This window comes from Corylus avellana, chromosome ca8, assembly GCF_901000735.1.
Source record: "Corylus avellana chromosome ca8, CavTom2PMs-1.0".
NCBI lineage: Eukaryota > Viridiplantae > Streptophyta > Magnoliopsida > Fagales > Betulaceae > Corylus > Corylus avellana.
In genome coordinates, this window is record NC_081548.1 from 9054899 (window position 1) to 9077650 (window position 22752).

The window sequence follows — 22752 nt, forward strand, 5'->3', positions numbered from 1 at the left end:
GTCGGTCTCCAACATCCAAATCAGTCTAAAACCCTAGCTAAGATGGTAAAGCTAGCAAAAAGGAGTAAGAGAATCCAACTAGATGTGGTAGAGATTGAGAGATATATAGAAGAGTCCCTAAAACCCTAGGCCACAAAGGAGATCGCATGTGGCGTATCACATAGAAAAGGGAGTGCACCCTGCAGTTAGTCTTAGGCCTGGTGTCGACATAGCCATACGTGCATCTTTTTAATCCTCCTTGAGATTTCTTAGCAGTTGGGCCTTAGAGCGTTGGCATGACTTAGCCATACGTGCATCTTTTTCAATCGCTCGCTTTCCCTCAAAAAAGTCAATTTGTTGGCATGACTCATGAGTAACAGAGCAAGCATGCCCACACTACTACTAAAAACCAGCCGGATTATGAGATGTAAAAATTAAAAACTGTAAATTTATTAATTGTTAATAAAAATTGACATAATGCAGCCCACATTAGGCTTAATCAATAAATGTTTTCCCTTTAATTCCTTTATCTCACAAAGCTGACATTTATGTTAGCTTGGGAGAGATGCGACGGCGTATTTTCAGGTAGCCAAACTTTCCAGCACCTGGTGATGAGCCTTCAAAAACAAATGGCAAATAGCCTGTAGCGCTTTTGTATCTCTGCTGAATCTGGATAATCAAACAACATAAAAGCTCATAATTTCAGTTCGATCTATTGAGATTAATAAATAACAGCTTACCACTAAATCACCAAATAATTGGCAGTAATGTATCCAGTTATGAACAACATTTGAGAAAGCCATGCAAACAGTTGGAGAAGAATAATTCACTCTCAATTAAAAGGCCAGCGGCAAGTAAAGACACATGCTATGCGTGAGAACTTTTCAGCCCACAAGCTGTAGATTGATATACACGGAGGGCATCTTAACTGACCTCAAGGGTGAGACTAGGAAGTTGATAGGAGGGAGTGTTATAATATTAATTAAATTATTAAATTCACAATTTGCTATTGGCTTAAACTTTTATGGTAACTAGTGATTTAGTATAGTATCAGAGCAGATGTCCTGAGTTCGAACAGTGACTCCACACTTTAAATATTTCATTTGTTGGGTCTCACTTGTTGAGAAAGTATATGTACCGGAAATACTAAAATATTAATAAACGTTTGAGCTCACACATAAGGGTAAGTGTTACAATATTAAAGCTTTTCATACGTATGGAATAGTGTAGAAATATTAATTAAATGATTAAATTTATCATTTCTTATTAATTCAAGTCTTTTGGATAGCTATGATTTAATGGGGAGAGATGGTCTGAGTTGAAGACGTACACTGGCTGATTTTTAAGGGGGAAAAAAAAAGGACAGGTCTTCTAATGCTCTAATGTGTCAAAGTAAAAGATAAGCTTCTTTTTTTTCCTGGAAAAAGAAACAAAATTACCTCAATAATTTGTTGGCTGCTTCGTAGGCAGTTCCTTCCAATCACACCAACAGTTCCACCGGAACCTCCACCTGTGATTTTGGCTCCATATAGAGTCCCATCTTCGGATTTAGATAATTTACTATGCTGAATTTCCTGTACTAACTGTACAAGCCTATCTGTCCCATCGGTGCCAAGTCCACAAGCATTGTAGCTGTAGTGGCACTGCAAAAGACGGTCAAACGTGAAAATTTATTTTATTCCACACATAGGAATAAAAAAATCATCAACATGACAATCATAACTCCAGAATTTTGCTTGGTTTTCTAAGATACTCAATAAATGCATACAAAATAAGATCATGGCATGTTCATCAAATGCAGAATATCGTCCATTTGAGACATGATGGGAAAACATGCTTCATTTAAAAACCATAATGACAAATGTCATTATATATGTATCTGGTCTTTGGATAGAATGAAGACAGGGTGGCACCCTCCAAACATGGACCCCACAACTCACCTTACATAGTTCGGTTCAACTTTCATGAACCAGATTGCCTTTTAGTAGGTTGAACCTATTTCCATAATGGATGGGTTGGCCACGTTAGCTAATCAACCCACCAATTGCAACTTAGGCCAATAGATTATAAAGCAATTTTAGATTTTCACAAATGTATTATAAATGTGTGTGTGTGTGTGTCCTTTTTAAATATTTACTAATGATATTTTGGTTTTTACTAATGATGAACAAATGGCTGGACTAGGCATATAGGAGCTTCAAATTTGTTGGGGGCATGGAACCAGTGAACATGTCCCGCCCAACCCCACCTTGTATTGATACATTTTTCTTTTTCATAAGTAATCAGTAATTTTATCATTCTTTCTCAGAAGTAATCAGGAATTTTATCAATGATGGGAATTTTCCTCGGGCAAATGGGGTATCACAATTCGATATATGAAGGCTACAACTTATATCATCATTTCTTGTTGTAAAATTAAAAAGCTGAATCCATGAGCTTGGACCTATTTTCGGCACTCAAATTGCCAGCACTTCCAGTGGTCAACCTAATATGTAGGATAATAATTGAGTATCCTATTGTAATTTATATAAAGTTCAAATTTTAAGGATTACAAAGTCAGACCTTGAAAGAACAGTCGACCTAATATGGTAAGTATTGTTCGTCACTTATCATAAGCATACTCACCCAACCAATCAATTTAAGATTAAGTTTAATTGGATGTCTATTTGTTAGTTCCTTGTTCATTTCACATAAAAGTCCTCATATCCATCAATAAAACACTCATTCGTACAACAAATAGAAGGGACTAAGTTTTATGGGTATCATGCTCATTTAACAATGTATTTAGAGTGGAGTTCGCCAACCAAGATCACCTAACAATGTATCAAAACCAGAAAATTGGATATACCTGATACAATAGTTCTCCAAGAGACATAAGTTGCTCATCTGAAGGTGCAGATGTTAGAAGTGCTTTGAAGGCCTGTAAGTTGAGTAATTAAGGGAAGCAACTCAGCTGATGTGTAATAATGGTGATCAAATCTAAATAATACAAGGTATCTGCTGCATATTATCTCTTTAGTCTTTTGTATGCCTTGAAGTAATAAAGTCCATAAAATATTCCCAAAAAAATAGAAAAAAAGAAACCATCGGTGGAAATGTAAAGCAATAATATCATGTATGAACTACAGTTATATAAAGATAGTTATATGAGTCCGGGTTATCAATACTTATAATAGCACATATGAGACTAACCAGCACCAAGAAAGCACCTCTAGGGCTGTGGCGATTCTGCTTAGGCAAGATAGTGACTTGATATATTAACCACCATTCAAGTGGAGATGGCTCTTCAGTTAGACTATCCCCTATCTAGTTTCAAATAAAGTATTCTCATGTTCTAGTAAAGTTAATTTCAGTGATGAATTTTTCACCTTATAAAGATAAATAAAGAAAAGGAGACCAAAAGAAGCATTTAGAGAAGAATGGAAAGAAACAAAATTTGATTTAACATATAAAAATCTAACAATTGATTATTATAATAAATCCAACTTCAAAGCAACATAAGCTTAATATTGATCAATAAAGTACATTGACCAACACATTCTCACATATACAAAGGAGCATTAACAATTGGATCCCCTATGCATATAATATACATAGGATCCAATAACCTAATCTTCATAATGCCCCAACACTCGCACCAAAGTGGGAGTGGAAACTGATCTCTCAATGTGTATGTGTGCGCAAGCACGCATATGTGTGCAAGATTTGAACCTTAGGTCTGCCCTACTACTTTAACCTCTACACTTGATCTTAGCCAAAAGGCTGAGAAAGGTATAGAGTAATTACCCTCTAAATTGGAAACCAATTACAATAATGTGTATGAAAATAAGTATGATCGGATTAATCACAAAACTCTTCTTTGGATTCACATCGCCAAAGTCTCTAATTTAAAGTGTCCTTTCCATGAAGCAACATCTAATTAATCCATTATTGATATTTGTGATGCAAATTCAGTTTTCTAACTATCAATCAAACAGTTAAAAACATTTCCTAACCTTGACACGGAAATTTTCATATATAGGATGTTTAGCAGGTGCTCCCACTCCATAAATACGCTTATGATCAATTACTGTGACGGAATCATTGTGATCGGCATATTTCTCCAGAAACATCTCACCAAGCATGGACTCAGGAAGCATCTTAGCATAAAGAGCCTCATATCTGTAATGTAAGTTACAAAAGGATGAGAACTCATATTAACTTTACAATTGGAGAACCAAACTGATCTCACTTAAAATTGAATCATCTTGCAACCAGCCATAATTTTGACACAGTAATATAATCTAGAGGGAGAGGGTACAAGAATAGATTACTAATCCACAACATCAGAATTTGATAATTTATTTGATCTCTCTCTAAGATTGAAAAAAAAAAAAAAAAACAAAACAAAAGAAGTCATTTAGAATATCTCTAGAAGGAAAGTTTTGTAAAGGACCATACCTATGAGGTGACAGGTTACATAAGTAATCTAGTGAAGCTTCACCTTGAAGTAGTTCAACACCATCATCTTCCAACTCATCAAGGTTTGCCCCATTGGCACTTGGTAATGATGGAGACAACATAGAAGATGCAATAGACTTTATCATCTTGCGACCCATAAAGGCACCAATTCTAACGGATCCATAGTCTGCACCACCAATACTGCCATAAAAATACCAGAAGACTTGGAATTCAAAAACTTTCAAACAAAACGAGATAAAGGCGAGTAATCAATGATGGTGATAGTAATAACTCTCGAGGCTTAATAGAAGAGCAGAATTTAAAAAACTGGTTGAGCAGCTATTGCGCCAAGATAAAGGGGAATTAAGAAGTTAAATACATTTGATATATTACATAAACATCAAGATAGAATAAATATGTGGATACCAGATGAAAGGTTTATAAGAATGATCCATAATCTGAGAATGAAAGAAGATTATAAAGCTTGGATCTTATAATGAATATGCAGATACTGTGCTACTATTTTAAGATATACATAGGATCCAATAACCTAATCTTCATAATGCCTCAACACTCGCACCATGGTTGAGAGAAAGGGTGCGTTTAGGATTGCGATTTCGCAAGAATAATCTACGTTTTTAAAAGATATCACAAAACGTAAGGTGTTTGGCATTGCGATTTAAAAAGCACCTAATCTAAAATAGGAAAAAAATCTACAATTTCTTTAAGCAGGTTAGGGGGTGCTTATTTAAAAAAGCGCAAATTTAAACTAAAATCATAATTTCGCATAACAAATATTTGATAAAAAAAGTACTTTGTAACATGTTTTACCAAATACCTTTGTAATTTTAAAAAGTAGCGATTTTAAAAATGTAATTTTTAAAAACGAAATTTTAAAAATCACATTTATTGAAACCACAATCCCAAACGGACCCGAAACATGCAAGCTCAACTCAGCTAACTCATCCATGAAAATTAGGCAAAACGACAAGATAAAACAATGTCAATTATGGCAACAGGCAAACAAATATCAGAATAATGGCAATAAAGCATATTAATAGACCTGTTACCTGTGCCTTATTCCTGAATCAATTCCCCAAAACCGGATATGGCTAGGAATTTCTACAAGCCCAACTATCTCAGCAGGCTGCACAAATTCAAGTTGGACATTATTTTTTTGATCTGTAAAACAAACACTGCAGAGTTGTTTTCTCCAGAACTAATGGCGCTTACCTGGCACACCATTGCCAGAAGTTTGTTGGCTTCACCACATGCTGCAGTCATCTGGTCCATCACACCACATGGAGCTCCAACAATGTGATTCTCCACCTAATAAACAAAATGAAACAATAAATGAAGTAGCATAATATGCACAAGGTATAAAAAAAATGAAACATACTAGGATGAAGCAAAGAATAAATCAGAAGGTTATGCTGAAAAGCCAAACCTTTTGGCAGAGCAAAGCAAGATCTCTTGGACTAATGTTTAATCCTGCAAAGTATAGATGAAGATTTTAAGTTGATTGCTTCTCCAGCTGCTTCTCGAAGATAGAATAAGAATGAGTAGCAGCTTTTTTTCATAGAAAAATGGAGGGGAGAAAAACAAGAAATTATGTACAATATTTACACTAGCATAATTCATAAACTGTCATGTTTCAAGTCTGAAGCTGCAATAGAATACAGAGAAATCCCCGTCATATATTTGCCAGAAGTATTGTCAGGAAGAATCACATATTAAGCATTTCCATAGAATAGAACTTAATATTGGTTTCAGATATCTAGCACTTAAAATAGAATTTCAAGGTCAAATAGGCCTCTTTCCTCTGATTCATGACTCCAGAAGGAGAATTTTAACAAATGTCATGCTCAGCAATGACAGTTAGGTCCAGTTTTCAGCAAGTTCCCTTACGCAGTCACGTGGTTATGATGTTAAACTTCTGGCTGTGATCACTAGAAAATGAGTTTCATTCTTGTTGCATCTCAAAGATACTCTTGGGAAAGTATGTGAGAAAATTGGACAATTTTACAATTCTGGGCCCCATGATCTCTCTCTCTCACACACATGCACATGCATTATTATCCAGGGGGTTGTTCCTTTTGGATTTGGTCATAACCTTTAGCATTTTTTGCATTGAGTAGCACCAAAACTATTATAAGAGCTCCCTGATTTTATTGGTGATTTTAGTATAATTATTGCTACGAGAGTCAGTGAAGTCAACCTGTTTAGGCGGCTTGTTTTTGTACACCACCTAGGCACTCAAAAAAAAGAAAAAGGAAAAAGGTAAGCTTCTGCTAGCCTTCTTGGGTTCAAAGACTTGAATGCTCCAGATATTAGTTGTCCACAATCGGACGGGGGTTGTTGAGACATCTTAATTATGGAGTAAGATTTTATTTATCTGCATAACTAGATCTAGTCCTGATGTAGCCTACATCTAGCTTGATGTATTCATTGTCCTCTATTCTTACATGTAGTTGTGTACCACCCACCTACAAGAAAAATGCATGCAGCTAAAGAAACAGGTTACTAACCCCCCCTCCTCCCTCCCTGAAAGAAGCAAAATTCTCGGACCACTGATGAAAAGAACTTAAGAAATTGAGTCTTAGACAGTGTTCTAAGTCTGATATATTTAAATAATAAAATTACCAAGAGCTGCAGCTATGGCAGACATGCTAGCAACTTCCACAGAGGCAGAAGAAGATACACCTTTACCTTCAGGGACTGCAGAAGAAACCTGTATGTTTGTAATATTGGGAGATTAATGATGGCCTATATATGTACTTTTGAAGATGATAAAATGGAACACGAATAACTCACAACATTAGCCTCATATAAAAGAATATTTTAATAATCACAAAAAATTTAAGAAAAGAAACTGTGTCAATGTCATAATTTCTGGTGCAAGCATTAGTAGCAGTCTCACAGCCCCATAAATTAAAACATCATGAGAAACAGAGAAGTGATAACACAATAGAGAGAATAAAGAAGTATACATTAGAGCAGCACAATCGTGCAGAGAGTAGCATTTTAGAACTAAGCATGATACCAGACTCAAATGAATCTTAATAAATAAAATAAAATAAAAAAAGCAAAGTAATTTCATTGATAGCCTAAGATAGGGAGCAACTTATACCAGCATACTGATACTATCCTCAAAGTGTATACCCAATTCTGTCATTAAAACCAGAATCACCCCCGCAACATATGCTGCCCACCTAAAACAGGAACCATATAAGTTGCCTGTTATGATATAATTACAGACAATCAAATTACGAAAAGTGACCTACTTTTGGGATGGATCTCGAGCGAAGTACTTCCTTGCCTTTTCATATGACATTGGCTGCTCTCCATCAAAAAAGTCAGATAAATCCATGTCAAAGGTTGGGCCACGATTGCTCAATTCTGAACCATATGATACCTGATTTGGCCAAAATGTGGACATAACAAAGATATTAATAAAATAAAGTAAATAAATAATTCAATATGAAGTTTTCTTTCTTCTGAGAATGAAAGGTATGCCATGGGCTCCAAGCTGATTGTGACTAAATTTCAACCACTCAAATAGACAGATTATATCTACATTCTATTGAAAATAACAACCCCTCTTTAGTTATCAATAAAATAAATTAATAACAACCCTCTTCACAATCCAAGAGGAGAAGAAAAATCAACCATTTCTATAGATGAAAAGACTTCAAAAGAAAAACAATAAAATGTAGTGTCCACTCAAATGCTCATACATACTATTTCCAGGACAGGTGTTGATCCTTGTCCTTTGGCTTGCTGCCGAGCCAGGGTATGTTGCCAAAGTCTATGTTTACTTGGATGATTCCTTTGCACGGCAACATGGCAGGCTTCTCTTATTGGCATCTGCAAGCGAGCAGATAAAAGAAAATGAAAAAAGAAAAAATGGGGGTGGAAGGGAAGAAAATGTAAGCAATCATATAATTGAAGAAACTTTAAAGGAGAAGAAAATAATACCAGCTCTATGACTAGACAAACTTCTTGAAGGAATTATTGAAGGAATTTACTTAATACAAAAGGATGGAGTTTCTAGAAAATTTTCTACATCTATATCAGGTGCTATGTAGTGACTACTTGGGACTCAAAAACAAATTGTTATTGAGAACAAACTACTTTCAGAGAAAATATGATTTATTTCAAATAGAGATCATATAAATGAATAAGCTGATAAAATTAATGTTGGGAAGCCACTCTAAGACCTGAAGTTATTAATTTTTAGTGAATAACACCGGATTTTGATAGTGCATATGCACCCCCAGCACAAAGTAGCATGAATGCTATAACCAACTATTCAGAGAAGAAATGGGTGGACTACTTGAAAGATGATTAATCCTACCCAAAAAAACTATATTTGTACTTATCGTCATCCAATAGAGCTTTCCCCTATAAACTCGATAGGTATCTAGAGTTAAAAAACACTCAAAATTTAATATTCAACATCATCCATGTATATATATGGTCAACATCCTCTTCGGTCTCCGTAATGGAAAATTGATCTACGATAGCGAAAAGGTCCAGTTGTTTGTGCTAGTCATTACCATCATTAAGAAATTGTTTATCAATATTCCAAATTCCTAATGTGATCTTAAGAAAGAAACAGTTGCTAACATCATAGTTCATGTTGCTATTTGCTCTTTTCAGGCTTCTCATTCATTCTCTTCCCACTTCTTGCATCTCTAGTGCTTACCTTGACAAAGAATAGAGGAGTTCATTATGATCTAATTTGATTTGCAACATTGGCAACTCCCTCAGCTCTGAATTCATAACATGAATGAAAAAATTTTGAAGTACATGGTTACTAACTTCTTTCCCTTCCTTTCCTTCTTCTCAAACAAACTAATGGTCAAAATCTAATTATAGCAAGTATCATTTGGTCTAGAATAATTTAAGCAAGCAAATTAATGGTTAGTAAATATGCAACAAAAATAGTTTGAGATAAATACAGCTAAATCTTACTTCATAGAAAGATAAAATTTGAGGGAAAAGAAGGCACCAGATGGCAATAGTATGCATTAAAGGCAGAAAATAGGGGAACTAGCCTACTGAGAAATCTAACCTGCAAGACAAGACTTCCTGAATAGTCAGCAATCCCTCCCATCACGTCCAGCCTTCCAGGTGCTCTTGCCACAAAGATTTCTTCCTGTAACCAAAGTTGGGGGAAGCAAAATGAAATTATCAAAATGCCAAACAGCTTGAACACACACAAGCAGCTGCAAGTTTATCTAACTACCACAAAATTGAAAAGGATACAAGTGTCATCCAGTATCATGTCCAAAATTTATCTTACATGGTGGAAAATTAAGAATTATCTCACAGTTACAGTTTGAATTAAAAATGGGAGTGCTTCCTGAAGCGTAATCCAATTTTCATAACATTGGAATACCTCTGTCATTAAGTAGATCATCAAACATCAAATATGTCATTTATCAAACGCGTGCAGTTATGTCTTCAAACAAAGAAGCACCCATTTATAACAATTATCCAATTCAGGGTCTATCCAAACGCATGGAGAAGAAACTTTATCACTTGCTAAGCTACAAGATATGCTGTGTGAACACAAAAAATTACAGCAATAAATAATGTACATCTTGCGTCAAAATTCAACTATTTTTATCCCCCCAACAATATCATCCTCACCCACATATGCTACTCAGACAAATCAGTCTAGGCAGGAGAAGTGAAAAAAAAAAAAAAAAAATGATGGAACTTTAGCTCAAATAAGAAATACCTCCCAATTGAAAAGTCCAGCAGCAGCCTTTTGCTCCCGCATCTGGCGCTTCTCAGCATTCTTTTCAGTCTCATATACAGCATCTAGTTCAGCCAAGCTCTTTAAGAAACATATTGTATCGGGAAAACCTTGAGGGTCTCCATGAAGAATCTCAAAGTCTTCGGTGCTTCTAGATTACAAACAAAAATGTAAGGATTTCAGCAAAGCAGGCAAGTCAACTCTATAAACAAACTAAAAACTATTAAAGGTAAGAGAAACTCACGAGCTCATTATGGAGCTGTTCTCAGTCTCTTGGTAAGTCGGTGATCCACTAGAAATACCAAGTTCATTTTCAGCAGTTGAATACCAGTCTGGGATGCTGATATCTCGTCCTGGAACTCTTTGTAGTTGATACCCAAGAATTATAGCATCACGCAATCTTCTTGCCCCACTAAGCTGTATTTCAGTAAGGTAAAATGGAATTAAAACCTGAGTGTTCTTCACTCTTGGAAAATAAAATTGTTTCTAATACACTACTGTTTAGCATAAATGTGAGTCTTAACACACCCATGCTTTAGCCTTCCAGCTATGGACACCTTTTAGCATTACACGGGTTGAAGTTTTCAGATAATGGATTGATATATTCTATTTGTTTTAAACCTATGTTTCTTTGAAATGTCACATGGTTTAATCATGGGTAGTGAAAATTTCATCAAGAGAATTCTTCATCAAATTTCTTTACATCGCGCACACACACATGTACGTAAATGCATATGTATACATTATACATGCATGTGTATGATGTATACATATGTACATATGTATGTATGCATTATACATGCATGTGTATGATATATACATATGTACATATGTATGTATGCATTATACATGCATGTGTATGATATATACATATATACAATGTATGTATGCATTATACATGCATGTATAATGCATACATACATATATACATATGTATATATCAAACACATGCATGTATAATGCTAATGTATACATATGCATTTACGTACATATGTATGTATAAGAACAATCTATCTTCAGATTTGATCAGATATTCCTCTATTTCATATTGACTAATAGGATATCTGGTTTTTCATGCACTAATTATACCCATAAAAGTAAAAAAAATAAATAAATAGAAAACTTAACAGACTTTGGAGGGCTATTTGTCCAGAAGTTTATATATAAATATTTTGATAAAAAAATTTTGTTAAGTGGATCAGACCAGATCACACACATGACAGTAATGAAAGAGAAACCGACACCTGCCCAATCATAATGAGAAAAAAGAATAATGCACCTAAAAAATTAATGAAATTGTCATTTATCTCAAAGGCTTAAACTGATAAGAAATGGTAAATTTAATCATTTAATTAATACTTTAACACTCTCCCTCACATGTGAAATTCAAACTTCTCAATAAGTGAAGCCCAACACGTGAAATATTGAACTGAAATGGGAAGTAAACTGTGAAGTCAGGATTTGAACTTATGACTTCTATTCTAATACTATGTTAAATTACCACGTATCCTAAAGGCTGAAACTAATAAGAAAAGATAAATTTAATCATTTAGTTAATACTTTGGCAAAATCCAGAAACCAAATAAAACATAAATATGACATCAAACATTCAATTACCTTGTCTGATGCATAGTTTTTCCCAGTAGCTGTCTCTTGCAGGATTTGAGCTGCTACCTATAATTGTAAAATGCATCAGGAAATCATTTGAAAGCAGTTAATATTAACTTAAATATGAAAGTAAACTCTGTGACATATTTAAAATGCATCAGGAAATCATTTGAAAGCAATTAATGTTAACTTAAATATGAAAGTAAGCTCTGTGACATATTGAAGAAGCCATTGCAACTCAAGGTCAAGGAATAATTAGAAAACAAGGTAGTATTTTCTTGTTTAGAACCCTACCCACTAGCAATGAAATTTGAAAACTTTTTCTAAAGAGTTCAGGATTCAACACTTCCAGACCTGTTGAACTTCCTGAAGGTGGAAACCTAATTCAAAAGGGTCTGCATCACTGGTCCATTTTTGCAAACTTCTCCTTTTTGTAAAGTCTAGGTTTTTCTATACATATCCAGTATGGGTTAGTTAACCCTTTCGCATTCAACTGTTTAATTAGTTTAAAGTTAGTTTATTTTCTTCTCTCTCTTTTTACATTGGTAAGATACACAACTGAGGGTTTTGAACTCCTGACCAACCCTCCATGCTATTCTTACAGAGGAGGAGATGCCATCTAAGCTAGAGCTCCTTGTCCCAAAACAATCTTAAGTTTTAAGTTAAGAAATTCCAAATGCACATCCCCTCTGGCCAAATATTCCCTTAAAACACTTAGTCCTCATGTATTTCGATTAGTTGCTCCCACCAATGTATCAAAGACAATTGTCATAAATATACTTGTGGACTAAGATATCTATTGAAATGTCACATACAAAGACAGTTCCAAAGTTCCTTATAGCTTTGAGACTTTTTTTATTTTTTTTATTTTTTTATTGATGCAATTCTAAGTATGATTGACAACATAAATGCAATTCATATCCATGTCATCGAAGATTTTAGTCTTTAAGTAATTCTTGTAATCATATAGTTATGCTAAAAACTATCATTATATTCTGTGACTTTTTAATACGTAAGTTTTCTTTTTCAATGGATGTATATGGAAATAACTTTGGATACAATTTGATACTCTGTATTTTTTGACTAATCATCTAAACAAAAGATACACTTAACCAAGTTATCCTGGAAAGCACTTACAAAAAATAAAAAAGTTATCCTGGAAAGCATTTTGAATAATATTGTATTCAACTATGCACAATTTAGGGATTTAATATTTTCAACATAGTCAATCTATTAGTCAAACATAGTAAATGTGGAGAAGTGCCAAGTCCATATACCAATTTATGTAAAACTTTTAAATTAAGAATAATTAGTTAATATGTTGATATGTAGGTTACATTAAAATGTGTTTCATCTTCTATCTCAATTTCTAGGATAAGTCATTTTTTAAAAAAGTTCCAAGAACAAAATGGGAATTAGGAGAAGATACATGTGAAAACAAGAAATAATAAAATTAATCATTATCAAGGAAAGTGATTATTGGTTATATTAAAAAAAACAAGTAGGTTCAACCTCTAATTGAAACAGAAGTAATGTTCGGAGGACAAGAGTCCTCACAACCACACTACCACATCATTTAGTACGAGAATGTTCATGATAGGTTTAAGTACAAATAGCATTTTCTTGATCAAGTAAATGAGATGCTTCTTTAGGGGAATCATATTTGGAATACCTATGATCCAAGGAGGTAATAGCGTATTGAAATTTCATATAAAAATATCTACATTATCATGGTACTTTTAATATAATTTGTTCATCACTATTTTTTTATTTTTCAAATTCTGGCATTTCCTTAACTCTAATAGTGAATTTCCATATATTTTGCTTGAAATCACTAAACAATGCTCAAAAAACAATTTAACAATCACAAATACGACTTTGAAGGCCTTTAGGTATCAGTAAATTTGATAGTAAAGATAACAAACTTTAACCGTGTAAATACTTTGTAATTTCTACACCCACAACAACAAAGACAACTAATTCTTAGCTTTTTGATAAAGACAATTCATCTTTGACATAAAATTACAATCATATCTTCTCTGTTCATTAAAAGTTTTAGTCCCTTCACCAACATTGGGTAATGGCCTTCACTTGCAGCATAAAGGTTACAGCAAAGAAGAGAATAAGGGTGTCATTACATGTTTATCTTCATGTCTGTGGCAATTAGTATGTTCATCCATGTTCATTAAACATTGCTGTTAATCAACTTTCAGGTGATTATTATTATTATTTTTTTTATCAAAACTCAATTAGATTTGGATTCCGCAAACTCTTTTGGTCAAATGAAATCCATAACTAGAAGGTGCTTAAGAAGTGCTCGAAGAGAAACTTAATAGAACTAAATTAGTCCTATTTGAACTCCTGTACTAAAAAGGAATCATTAGACTTGAGCAAAGAAAAGTTTACCTCACCACCATTGATGCCTCCCTGATAGCATGGTTTCAAACTAATTGCACGTTCAAGGTAAGGTTTCCAGTGACCAGTGAGTAAATCCCTCCTAACCATCTCAACACCGCCTTGATAATACTGTTTAAAAAAATAATAATATCTCCACAAGTATTAGATTCTTGATAAGCATTTCCTGAAAGAGATGAAGAGACAAAACAGGAGCATAAAGAATGAAGAAGACAAAAGATAATGATAATGAAATAAAAGTAAGCAATTAAACCTCAAGCATATTTCTCAAAAACGGCTCTTCATTGAAATAATCTCTGCGTACAAAGACAAATGGTAACTTGAATGCAAGAGCCTCACTGACAGTTCCATATCCAATTTTTCCTGAAACAGTGTAGGTTCTGTATATTTATATCTAGTTGTTGTTTGAGACCAGCTAACAGCAAAAATTTAATACTGACCCAGCATGCAGTCAGATGCGGCAATAAGATCAGGTGTATACGCATCTTTTGCAAGCTTTATAAAATTTTGTGGAAGCTCCTGGGTGTCAGAAGAACCACAAACCTGAACAAAAGAACAATTAATTGCCATCACCAAAGCAAGCAAAATCATACAATTATGTCAATTATCAAAGAACATTTAAAACAGGGCTAGGATATAGAGTATATGCTACAAAAGATACCAGGCACAACCAACCAGAAGGCAAGTACTCCTCCTTCAGCTTCCAGCCAGCTGGCTGCAAACGAGAGACAGAAAATAAAGGTGCAACAAGAATTAGGTAAAGGAAGCAAAATTGTTGTAACTTAAAAAAGAAGTGGTAACATGCATCTAATGTTTGAGGCAAATATCATCATGCCCAAAACACATCCGTCATAGAGAACAGCAAAAAATTGATGTCATTATTGCACTTCTGCAAACCCCTGCAAACCCATTGACCAGAAGATGTGTTCCAGGGTATATCTCAGTCTAACAATTATTCAAACTTGCAGCATTTTGCCATCAATTTTCTTGATCAATGAAAACTATATGCAGCTACCTTTTGGCTAAATCAATACAACATTCATGCAACTAGAATTCACTGCTAATGTGCGACAGAGTTAAAGATCCTGACCATAAGGTTGTGCTATACCTTATGGTCTAGTTTAGCAATAACTAGTATAACAAAAGAAAAGTTTATCGAGGTGACAGATTAGGCAGCCACTGCAGCTGAACATCACAACCAATCACCTATCAAGGGAAAATAAATAAATATATAAAGAGCATGGAGAGAGAGAGAGGGAGAGAGAGAGTACACGAATAATCCATCAGGCCAAATTTGTAGTCACTAATCATTTAATGAAATCTTTCCAAATAAGATTAAAAAAAAAAAAAAAAGGCATCCTAGTAACTATCCATGACAACTGCTCAATCAGTTACCTGTCCACCAAAGTTCAGGATAACTAGTTTCACATCATTACTGATTCCAAGCTCCTTCCTTACCTATACCAAGGAAACAAATTGAAAAAAAATAATAATAATAATAATTATTATTATTATTAATTGAATAATGCAATGAGGAAATTTAGCAGTTCTGTGAGCCAAAACCTCCTTGCGGGATCTGTGTAACCTCCTCACAACGAGAGGTATGTCAATAACATCTCGAAAAGCAGGCACTGCAAGGCAAAACATACATTTTAAGACAAATTCATTAAAGGCCCCGGAAAAGTTTATCTAGTTGAGGAAGGTCAAATTGGACACAATGAAACCATTGTCTGGTGGTTATGCAATAACATACTTGGGCAATATCCTGGGAGGCGGATCAAGAACTCACAATGGGAATAATCCTCTGCTATCTGTTTCAATTTTCAAGAGACTGAACAAGTTTAGAAAAATAATAATAAGCACAGGAAACACCAAAAGGCAAAACTGAAAACTTCAAGAAATTAAAGACCAATATTATCACCTCATGTTTTGTATAGTCCCTTTGTTCCATAATAGATTAAGGTTTATAAATTCATGCAATTTAATGAAACAAATACTTTTTCTTAAAAATTCCGTAGAGTAGCCGAACAAAGAGAGCTCAAATTTTTGAAAAAAAGAAAGTGATTTCATATTTGGAAAAAGGCAGGTTAAAATTTAAGGGTAATATAGGAAACTAAATAGAGAAATGCTTCCATTTTGAGAAACTTTAATCTATTTTAAGACAGCCAAAAAGGAAAACACATCATCTATTATGAGATAGAGGAAGTATATTTTACATTTTCCTCAATGGTGGAAGAGGTAACGATGTCAAGAAGCTAGAAACCTAGTAGTTGTCTAGAATTCTACTTATTTTTGGTATTAATAAGAAATTGCCACAATGGGGGGGAAGTGTGCCTTACATCCATGAAATTCCCTTCCTAGTTACTAAAATCAGAAGAAATTGACAATACGAACATATTAATACAAGACATGGACATCACGTTAATGATCTCATTTGAGTCTCACTTCATTCTACATTTGTGATTATGGAAAGAGAACAGGAATATTTAAGTTATAATATGCAAGAAACTAGTGTCAAAACAAATATCCTTGTGTTTTTATATAACTTTCCAGATGATTTTCATGGAAATTTGCCAACATTAGCCGCCACTCAATATATTGTCCAAACTCAATACACCTAAAGCACATTATCATTAGAGATAATCTGATTAAAATCATTCAGCAACTCAGACAAGTTTTGCCTATGGTATTAGAAAGTATATCAAATCAAGTTTGGCCAAATAAAATCAAATTAAAGAAGATGCAATTGGCAATTGACAAGACTTCTTTCAATCAAAAAGAGAAACCTCGAGAATAAAATATTTGATATAAGAAAATTTAGGTCACCTGCCAAACTATCGAACGATGATGACTTCCAGCAGCCATCACATACTCCGCATAGATGAAGTCCCAGCTGCAAATGGTAGGAAAGATGAAGATGTAATAATGCTTGAGTGCTCAATTTGATGCATTCAGCAACTCAGACAAGTTTAGCGATGATAATTCATCATAAGTCATAACTTGAGAATAGAAACCATATTCTATTATATTTCTCTCTATAGTTTAGTTACTCACAGACAGTTTTCTATCACAAGATAGAGGCTTAGGTGAAGAGAAAGGCCAATTACGGTAGATTGAACATAGATTGGATAAGAAGGAGCACAAGAACTATGTGGAATACCAAATGTTTGAAGAGAACGAGATGGTGGGTTGGGTTCTTTAGACAATCCAATATGGGGATGGAGAAGTAAAAGAAGAATTATGATAGAAAAGAGAAACTAAGATTGGAAAGAGAGAATTCAAGCATCATTTTCGCAGTTTAATAAAAGATATCGATCAACACCATTAATGTACCTCATAAAAGCTAGATTTAGGCCACATAAAATACTCTAAAGCCCTTAAAAAGAGAAATTACAGAAGCACACAAAATAGAGGGAACAAAATGCTAGTGATATAACAAGTTACCTGAAGTTTGTGACACAAACAGAGCGAATTCCAGCATCAGCTGCTGCACGACAAGCAACTGGAACAACATCCGAGACCTGTTCTTAGATAAGCACAAAAAATTGCCAAAGACAGTCCATAATTAAAGCAGCTGCCCCCCAAATTGATAGTTGCGTTGGGAATGGCCAATGTAATATGATTAAAATGTCTATAATTCAACAAAAATTAAGAGAAGCGTCTTAAGTACCACTAAATCAGCTTTAATGGAGTTCAGCCACTCCACTTCCGTTTCCAAAATAGAATCCCGAGGCACCACTGCTGTCTCGGAATACTGGAACACCCAGAATCAGAAAGAAAGGAAACAGAATTTGTAAGGTGACAAAGAAACCATCCTCTTTATATAGAAGTCAACATACAATCGAAAAAAGATGAGGTGATACAATGTTAATAAATAAAGCACAATGACTTATCCATTAGCGTTGTTATGAGAAGATATTTGTATACCTTCTCCAAGGAGGCAAGACGATCCACTGTCAATGCATCTGCCTGAACCGCTCCACAATCCAACAGCACCTGAATTTACATCAATAAATAAAAGTTAATACACACCGAAAAAAATTTCCTTTTAACTTGACATACACTGTTGCATTTACGAAAATAGTTAGTTTGGCAGCTGGAGACAAATAGAGAAAAGCTGAAAGCAGGGAGAAAATGTTTACAAGTTACCTTCCGAATGAAGAGCCGGGGGGACAGTATCTCGGAGGTGAAAACAAAGTCCGGAGCACCGGTCACCACGTGCACATCATGCCCGGCTAGAATCAGGTGCCGCACAACCTACGCATATCACATCCATGATGATCCATTAAATAACTATATTGCTCGAGAAAACAAAAATGTTAACAAAAAAAAATATATATATATATATCAAAATTCTTGACCGGATTCTTTCTGCAACTGTTCAAAAAAACAACAGAAATTTGTATAAAAATTCAATTAAAAGAATTCAAAATTATTTCTTGGAAACGCTACTACAATCAGAATTATATTTCCTGATATGCAACGGGAAAAAAAAAAAAAAAAGATTCAAAACGAAAAAAATAAAATAAAATAAAAAAAAATTGAAAAAGTCAACAAAACATATAAAAGAACAACAATCCGATCAAGAACAACAAATAAATTGGGAGTGTGTTTAGAACCAAAAAAGAGAAGAGAGAGATGAAATGTTGGATAGGTGAATGTAATTGATTTGGGAATGAGACCTCGACGACACGAGTGGCATGGCCGAAACCATGGCCAGTGATATAGTAAGCGAAGACCAGGTGATCTTTCGACGCCGACACTCCGTCACTCTCTTCGATTCTCATTCTCTCTCTCTCTCTCTCTCTCTCTCTGCTACCGATCACAATTCTTTTTCTCTCTATATAACAAACAATGAGACAGATGCTCCTAATATATACGAAACGTTTCGCTCGCGAGAGAGGAACGGAAACAACAGATTGGTGAAAAAGATCACGACATTTATTCGCGCGTCAGCTCCCCAGGGCACCCTGCGGCTTCTTCCTTCCCTCGGCTAGTCCAGCTCCGATGATTGCGTCACGGTTGCTTTCTTATTTTCCAATTTACCCTTCCCCCTTCTTGGTATTGATCAGTTAAAATCGTGTCAGCGCCACCTCAGCCTGGATAAGGTAGGGGACGAGTAACAGAAGTTGGATTTTCAATGAGAAATAATAGCAAAATCAGATCACGTCACTTGACCCTTAGTACTAGCAGCATATTCCCTTTCTCTAAATATACAACTCAAATTGGGTGATGCTAAACATCACGCCCGGCGTGTTGCACGCCGTGGTGATTTATTATTTTAAAATAATAAAATAATAAAATTTTATTATTTTATTATTTTAATTATTTTAAACAAAAAAAAAAACTTGTTCATGCACGGGGTTCTTAGAATCATGACTCAAAATTTGTTTTAAAATATCAAATCAAGCAAAGACTTTTGCTTCTTTTAATATTATTTTAATATAAAAATACTTTCCTTTTTCTCTTTATTTGAAATAATATTTAAGATTAAATGCTTTTTTTTTTTTTTTGTAAGTAATCTCTCGATTTTAATGACTTTACCTTTTTTTTTTTTTTTAATATAGGTTTTATTTTGTATTATAAATAATATCTCATTTATGAATAAATATGGAAATGATATTGTTAAATATGAAAATGGTAACTTCATCCTATGAAAATTATGTTAGAATACACCATGGAGTTCAAGAATAATAATCACAGTATTCTATATCTCTGTGTTACTATCTTATTATTTGTGCTTTATTATTTCCGCATTACAATCTCTTATAAATTCATGCCAATGCTCTTCAAGTTTTTTTTTTTTGACATGACCAATGCTCTTCAAGTTAAATGTTCTTTTAGTACCTAGGTTTTAAAAATTTATTTTTTCACATAAATTTCATTTTGTATCATTGATGATACCTATCTTATGGGTCAATAAGGATATAATGCTTTGTCTATGAAACTAATGGATCTCCACATAAAGCCAATTTAGTCCAAAAAAATATATTACTCCCTACAATCAAATTTCGTTTACTAATTTAATATATTCTATTAGTGTGACTGATTTAAATAGGACAAGTATCACAATTTTATTGACTTTAACATTTCACGCTATTAGAATATGTTAAGTCAGTGAACGAAATTTGACTGTAATAACTAAATTGTTTTTTTGGCATACTTCAGGACCTTTTAGTTCATTTTGATACCACAAGAAATTAATTGCAAATCAGGTAAACCACACGGACTGATTTTGATATATATATATATATATATATATATATATATATATATATATATTTCTTTTTTTGAGAAATTTGCCCTCCCATGGACCATGGACAGTTGTCAGTTGCACAAGACCAATACGGATTTTGGATATAAAAATAAAAAAAATAAAAAAATTAAACTATATAGAGTTAAACGTAAGGAAGGAGAATATGAATTATTAATTGTGATTACTCGTTAATTTTGTCTTTCACTAGTGTATACGAACATAATTTTTGGCCAAAGGGATTTCTTCCCCTTGGATGAAAATTTCTTGGTGACTTTATCCTTGTAATTGGTGATTTTTCATCGATAAAATTTTATTTTACAGATTTTTTATGAATTCAATGTTCACCTCGCATAAGAAAAATAATATGTGTTCACACAGTTTCTGACCAACATGTGTTTATTATAATGCACGAGCCAAAGAAACGATAAAATGCTAATTAAGGAACAACCATGGAACACAGACACAAATTGGATTTCGTCTTTCATTGAAGATTCTTTCTCACATTCTTTCTTACAAAAAAACTCTCTCACTAAGGCAGAATTAGCCATCTTTTATACGTACATACAAAAAAATGGTAAAAGAACTGATAAAGTCATGTTCTCCTATGGTTCACTGTTACGCTCCCTTGTCCACCATCCATCGTTATTAAGATCCGGGCCATCCTTCATCAACGAGATATTGACACGTTGGCCATTGGAATTGACCCAGTATGGTATTCACAAAGGTGGGCCCATCAGTCGGGGGGCAGTTCCCATATTCTCTATGACAGAGGTAGGCTTGATTGGACACTATGCTACTACAAATATACGTGTTTTTTCCATGACACTACAAAAATCGACATTTTTTTTTTGACTAGCCATTTCTAATGTGTCAATGGCACTGACATGTCAGAAAACTTTTCTGACGTGTTTTTCTTAATGTGTCTCAGCAGTTAAAAGGGCGGATGTCAAAAAATATAAGTTTTTTACGTGGCATTTTCACTACGTCAAAAAATTTTGACGTGTCATACCGTTTGACACGTCAAATATATATATATATATATATATATATATATATATATATATATATATATATATATATATATTCGGGTTTATACCCAGATTTACGTATCAACATAATATCCAATACATTCAATATATATCCAATATATCCAATATATATTCAATATATCCAATGCATTCAATATCAAATGCATTCAATATCCAATACATTCAATTCAATTCAATCCAATATCTACATTCAATTCAATTCAATCCAATATCTACATTCAATCTAATATCTACATTCAATCCAATACATCCAATATCCAATATCCAATACATTCAATTCAATTCAATTCAATCCAATATCTACATTCAATCAAATTCATCCAATATCCAATACATTCAATTCAATTCAATCCAATATCTACATTCAATCCAATACATTCAATATCCAATATCTAATATCCCATACATTCAATTCAATTTAATCCAATATCTACATTTACATTATCCAATACATTCAATTTAATCCCATATCTATATTTAAATTATCCAATACATTCAATTCAATCCAATTTCTACATTTACATCCAATTAATCAAATACATCCAACAACATCTCTAATACATCCAATTAATCCAATACATCAAACATATCCAATTAATCAAATACATCCAATTAATCCAATACATCAAACATATCCAATACATCCAATTAATCAAATACATCAAACATATTATACAACCCCATTTCAAACATATCCAATACATCCAATTAATCCAATACATCCAACTCAATACACATATAAAATTCCAATTCAATTTGCATATACATCCATTACATATGAAATTCCAACACAAGTTAATTAAACAAAATTCTAACACATATACTACGTTCCAATTCAACACAAAACAAAACAAATATATACATCGAAAATACGTTCCAACACTATAAATATCTACATCGAAAATACGTTCCAACACAACACAAAACAAATATACAATCAAACTATCTCTGTTCCAACTACTCTCAACAAACATATAGCAAACTATATATTTGTTATACATGGTAACAAAATATATATACAAACAAATACATCAACAAATAGTAACAAAATATATATACAAACAGTGATGAGAAACCACGTGCTCAGTCCAAGTCAACATAGTCATCCCCCAACGCGTAGCCCGCATTACCTGCAAATGAGTTGTGAACCAATAATAATCAATAAAAAAAAATCCAAAACACAGATATACAATAATGCAAATATATGTTAGTTTTAAAATGAACCACGGGAACAATGC

General features: G+C 33.6%; 1 protein-coding gene across 1 annotated transcript; it reads right to left on the minus strand.

The window, feature by feature from the left end:
* Positions 1 to 405: 405 nt before the first annotated feature.
* Positions 406 to 19333, minus strand: LOC132189816 (L-arabinokinase-like). Its single transcript, XM_059604615.1, has 29 exons — positions 18892 to 19333; positions 18359 to 18466; positions 18137 to 18205; positions 17880 to 17963; positions 17654 to 17730; positions 17036 to 17102; positions 15963 to 16020; positions 15773 to 15840; positions 15605 to 15667; positions 14871 to 14924; positions 14650 to 14752; positions 14463 to 14572; positions 14201 to 14320; positions 11804 to 11860; positions 10431 to 10603; positions 10169 to 10337; positions 9497 to 9580; positions 8161 to 8286; positions 7704 to 7834; positions 7550 to 7631; positions 7063 to 7150; positions 5867 to 5910; positions 5653 to 5748; positions 5490 to 5566; positions 4420 to 4620; positions 3975 to 4140; positions 2828 to 2899; positions 1419 to 1622; positions 406 to 648 (listed from the first exon to the last, which is right to left on the minus strand). Exons 1-29 carry the CDS (start codon positions 18994 to 18996, stop codon positions 526 to 528), a joined length of 2979 nt encoding a protein of 992 aa, XP_059460598.1. The 5' UTR covers positions 18997 to 19333; the 3' UTR covers positions 406 to 525.
* Positions 19334 to 22752: the final 3419 nt, after the last annotated feature.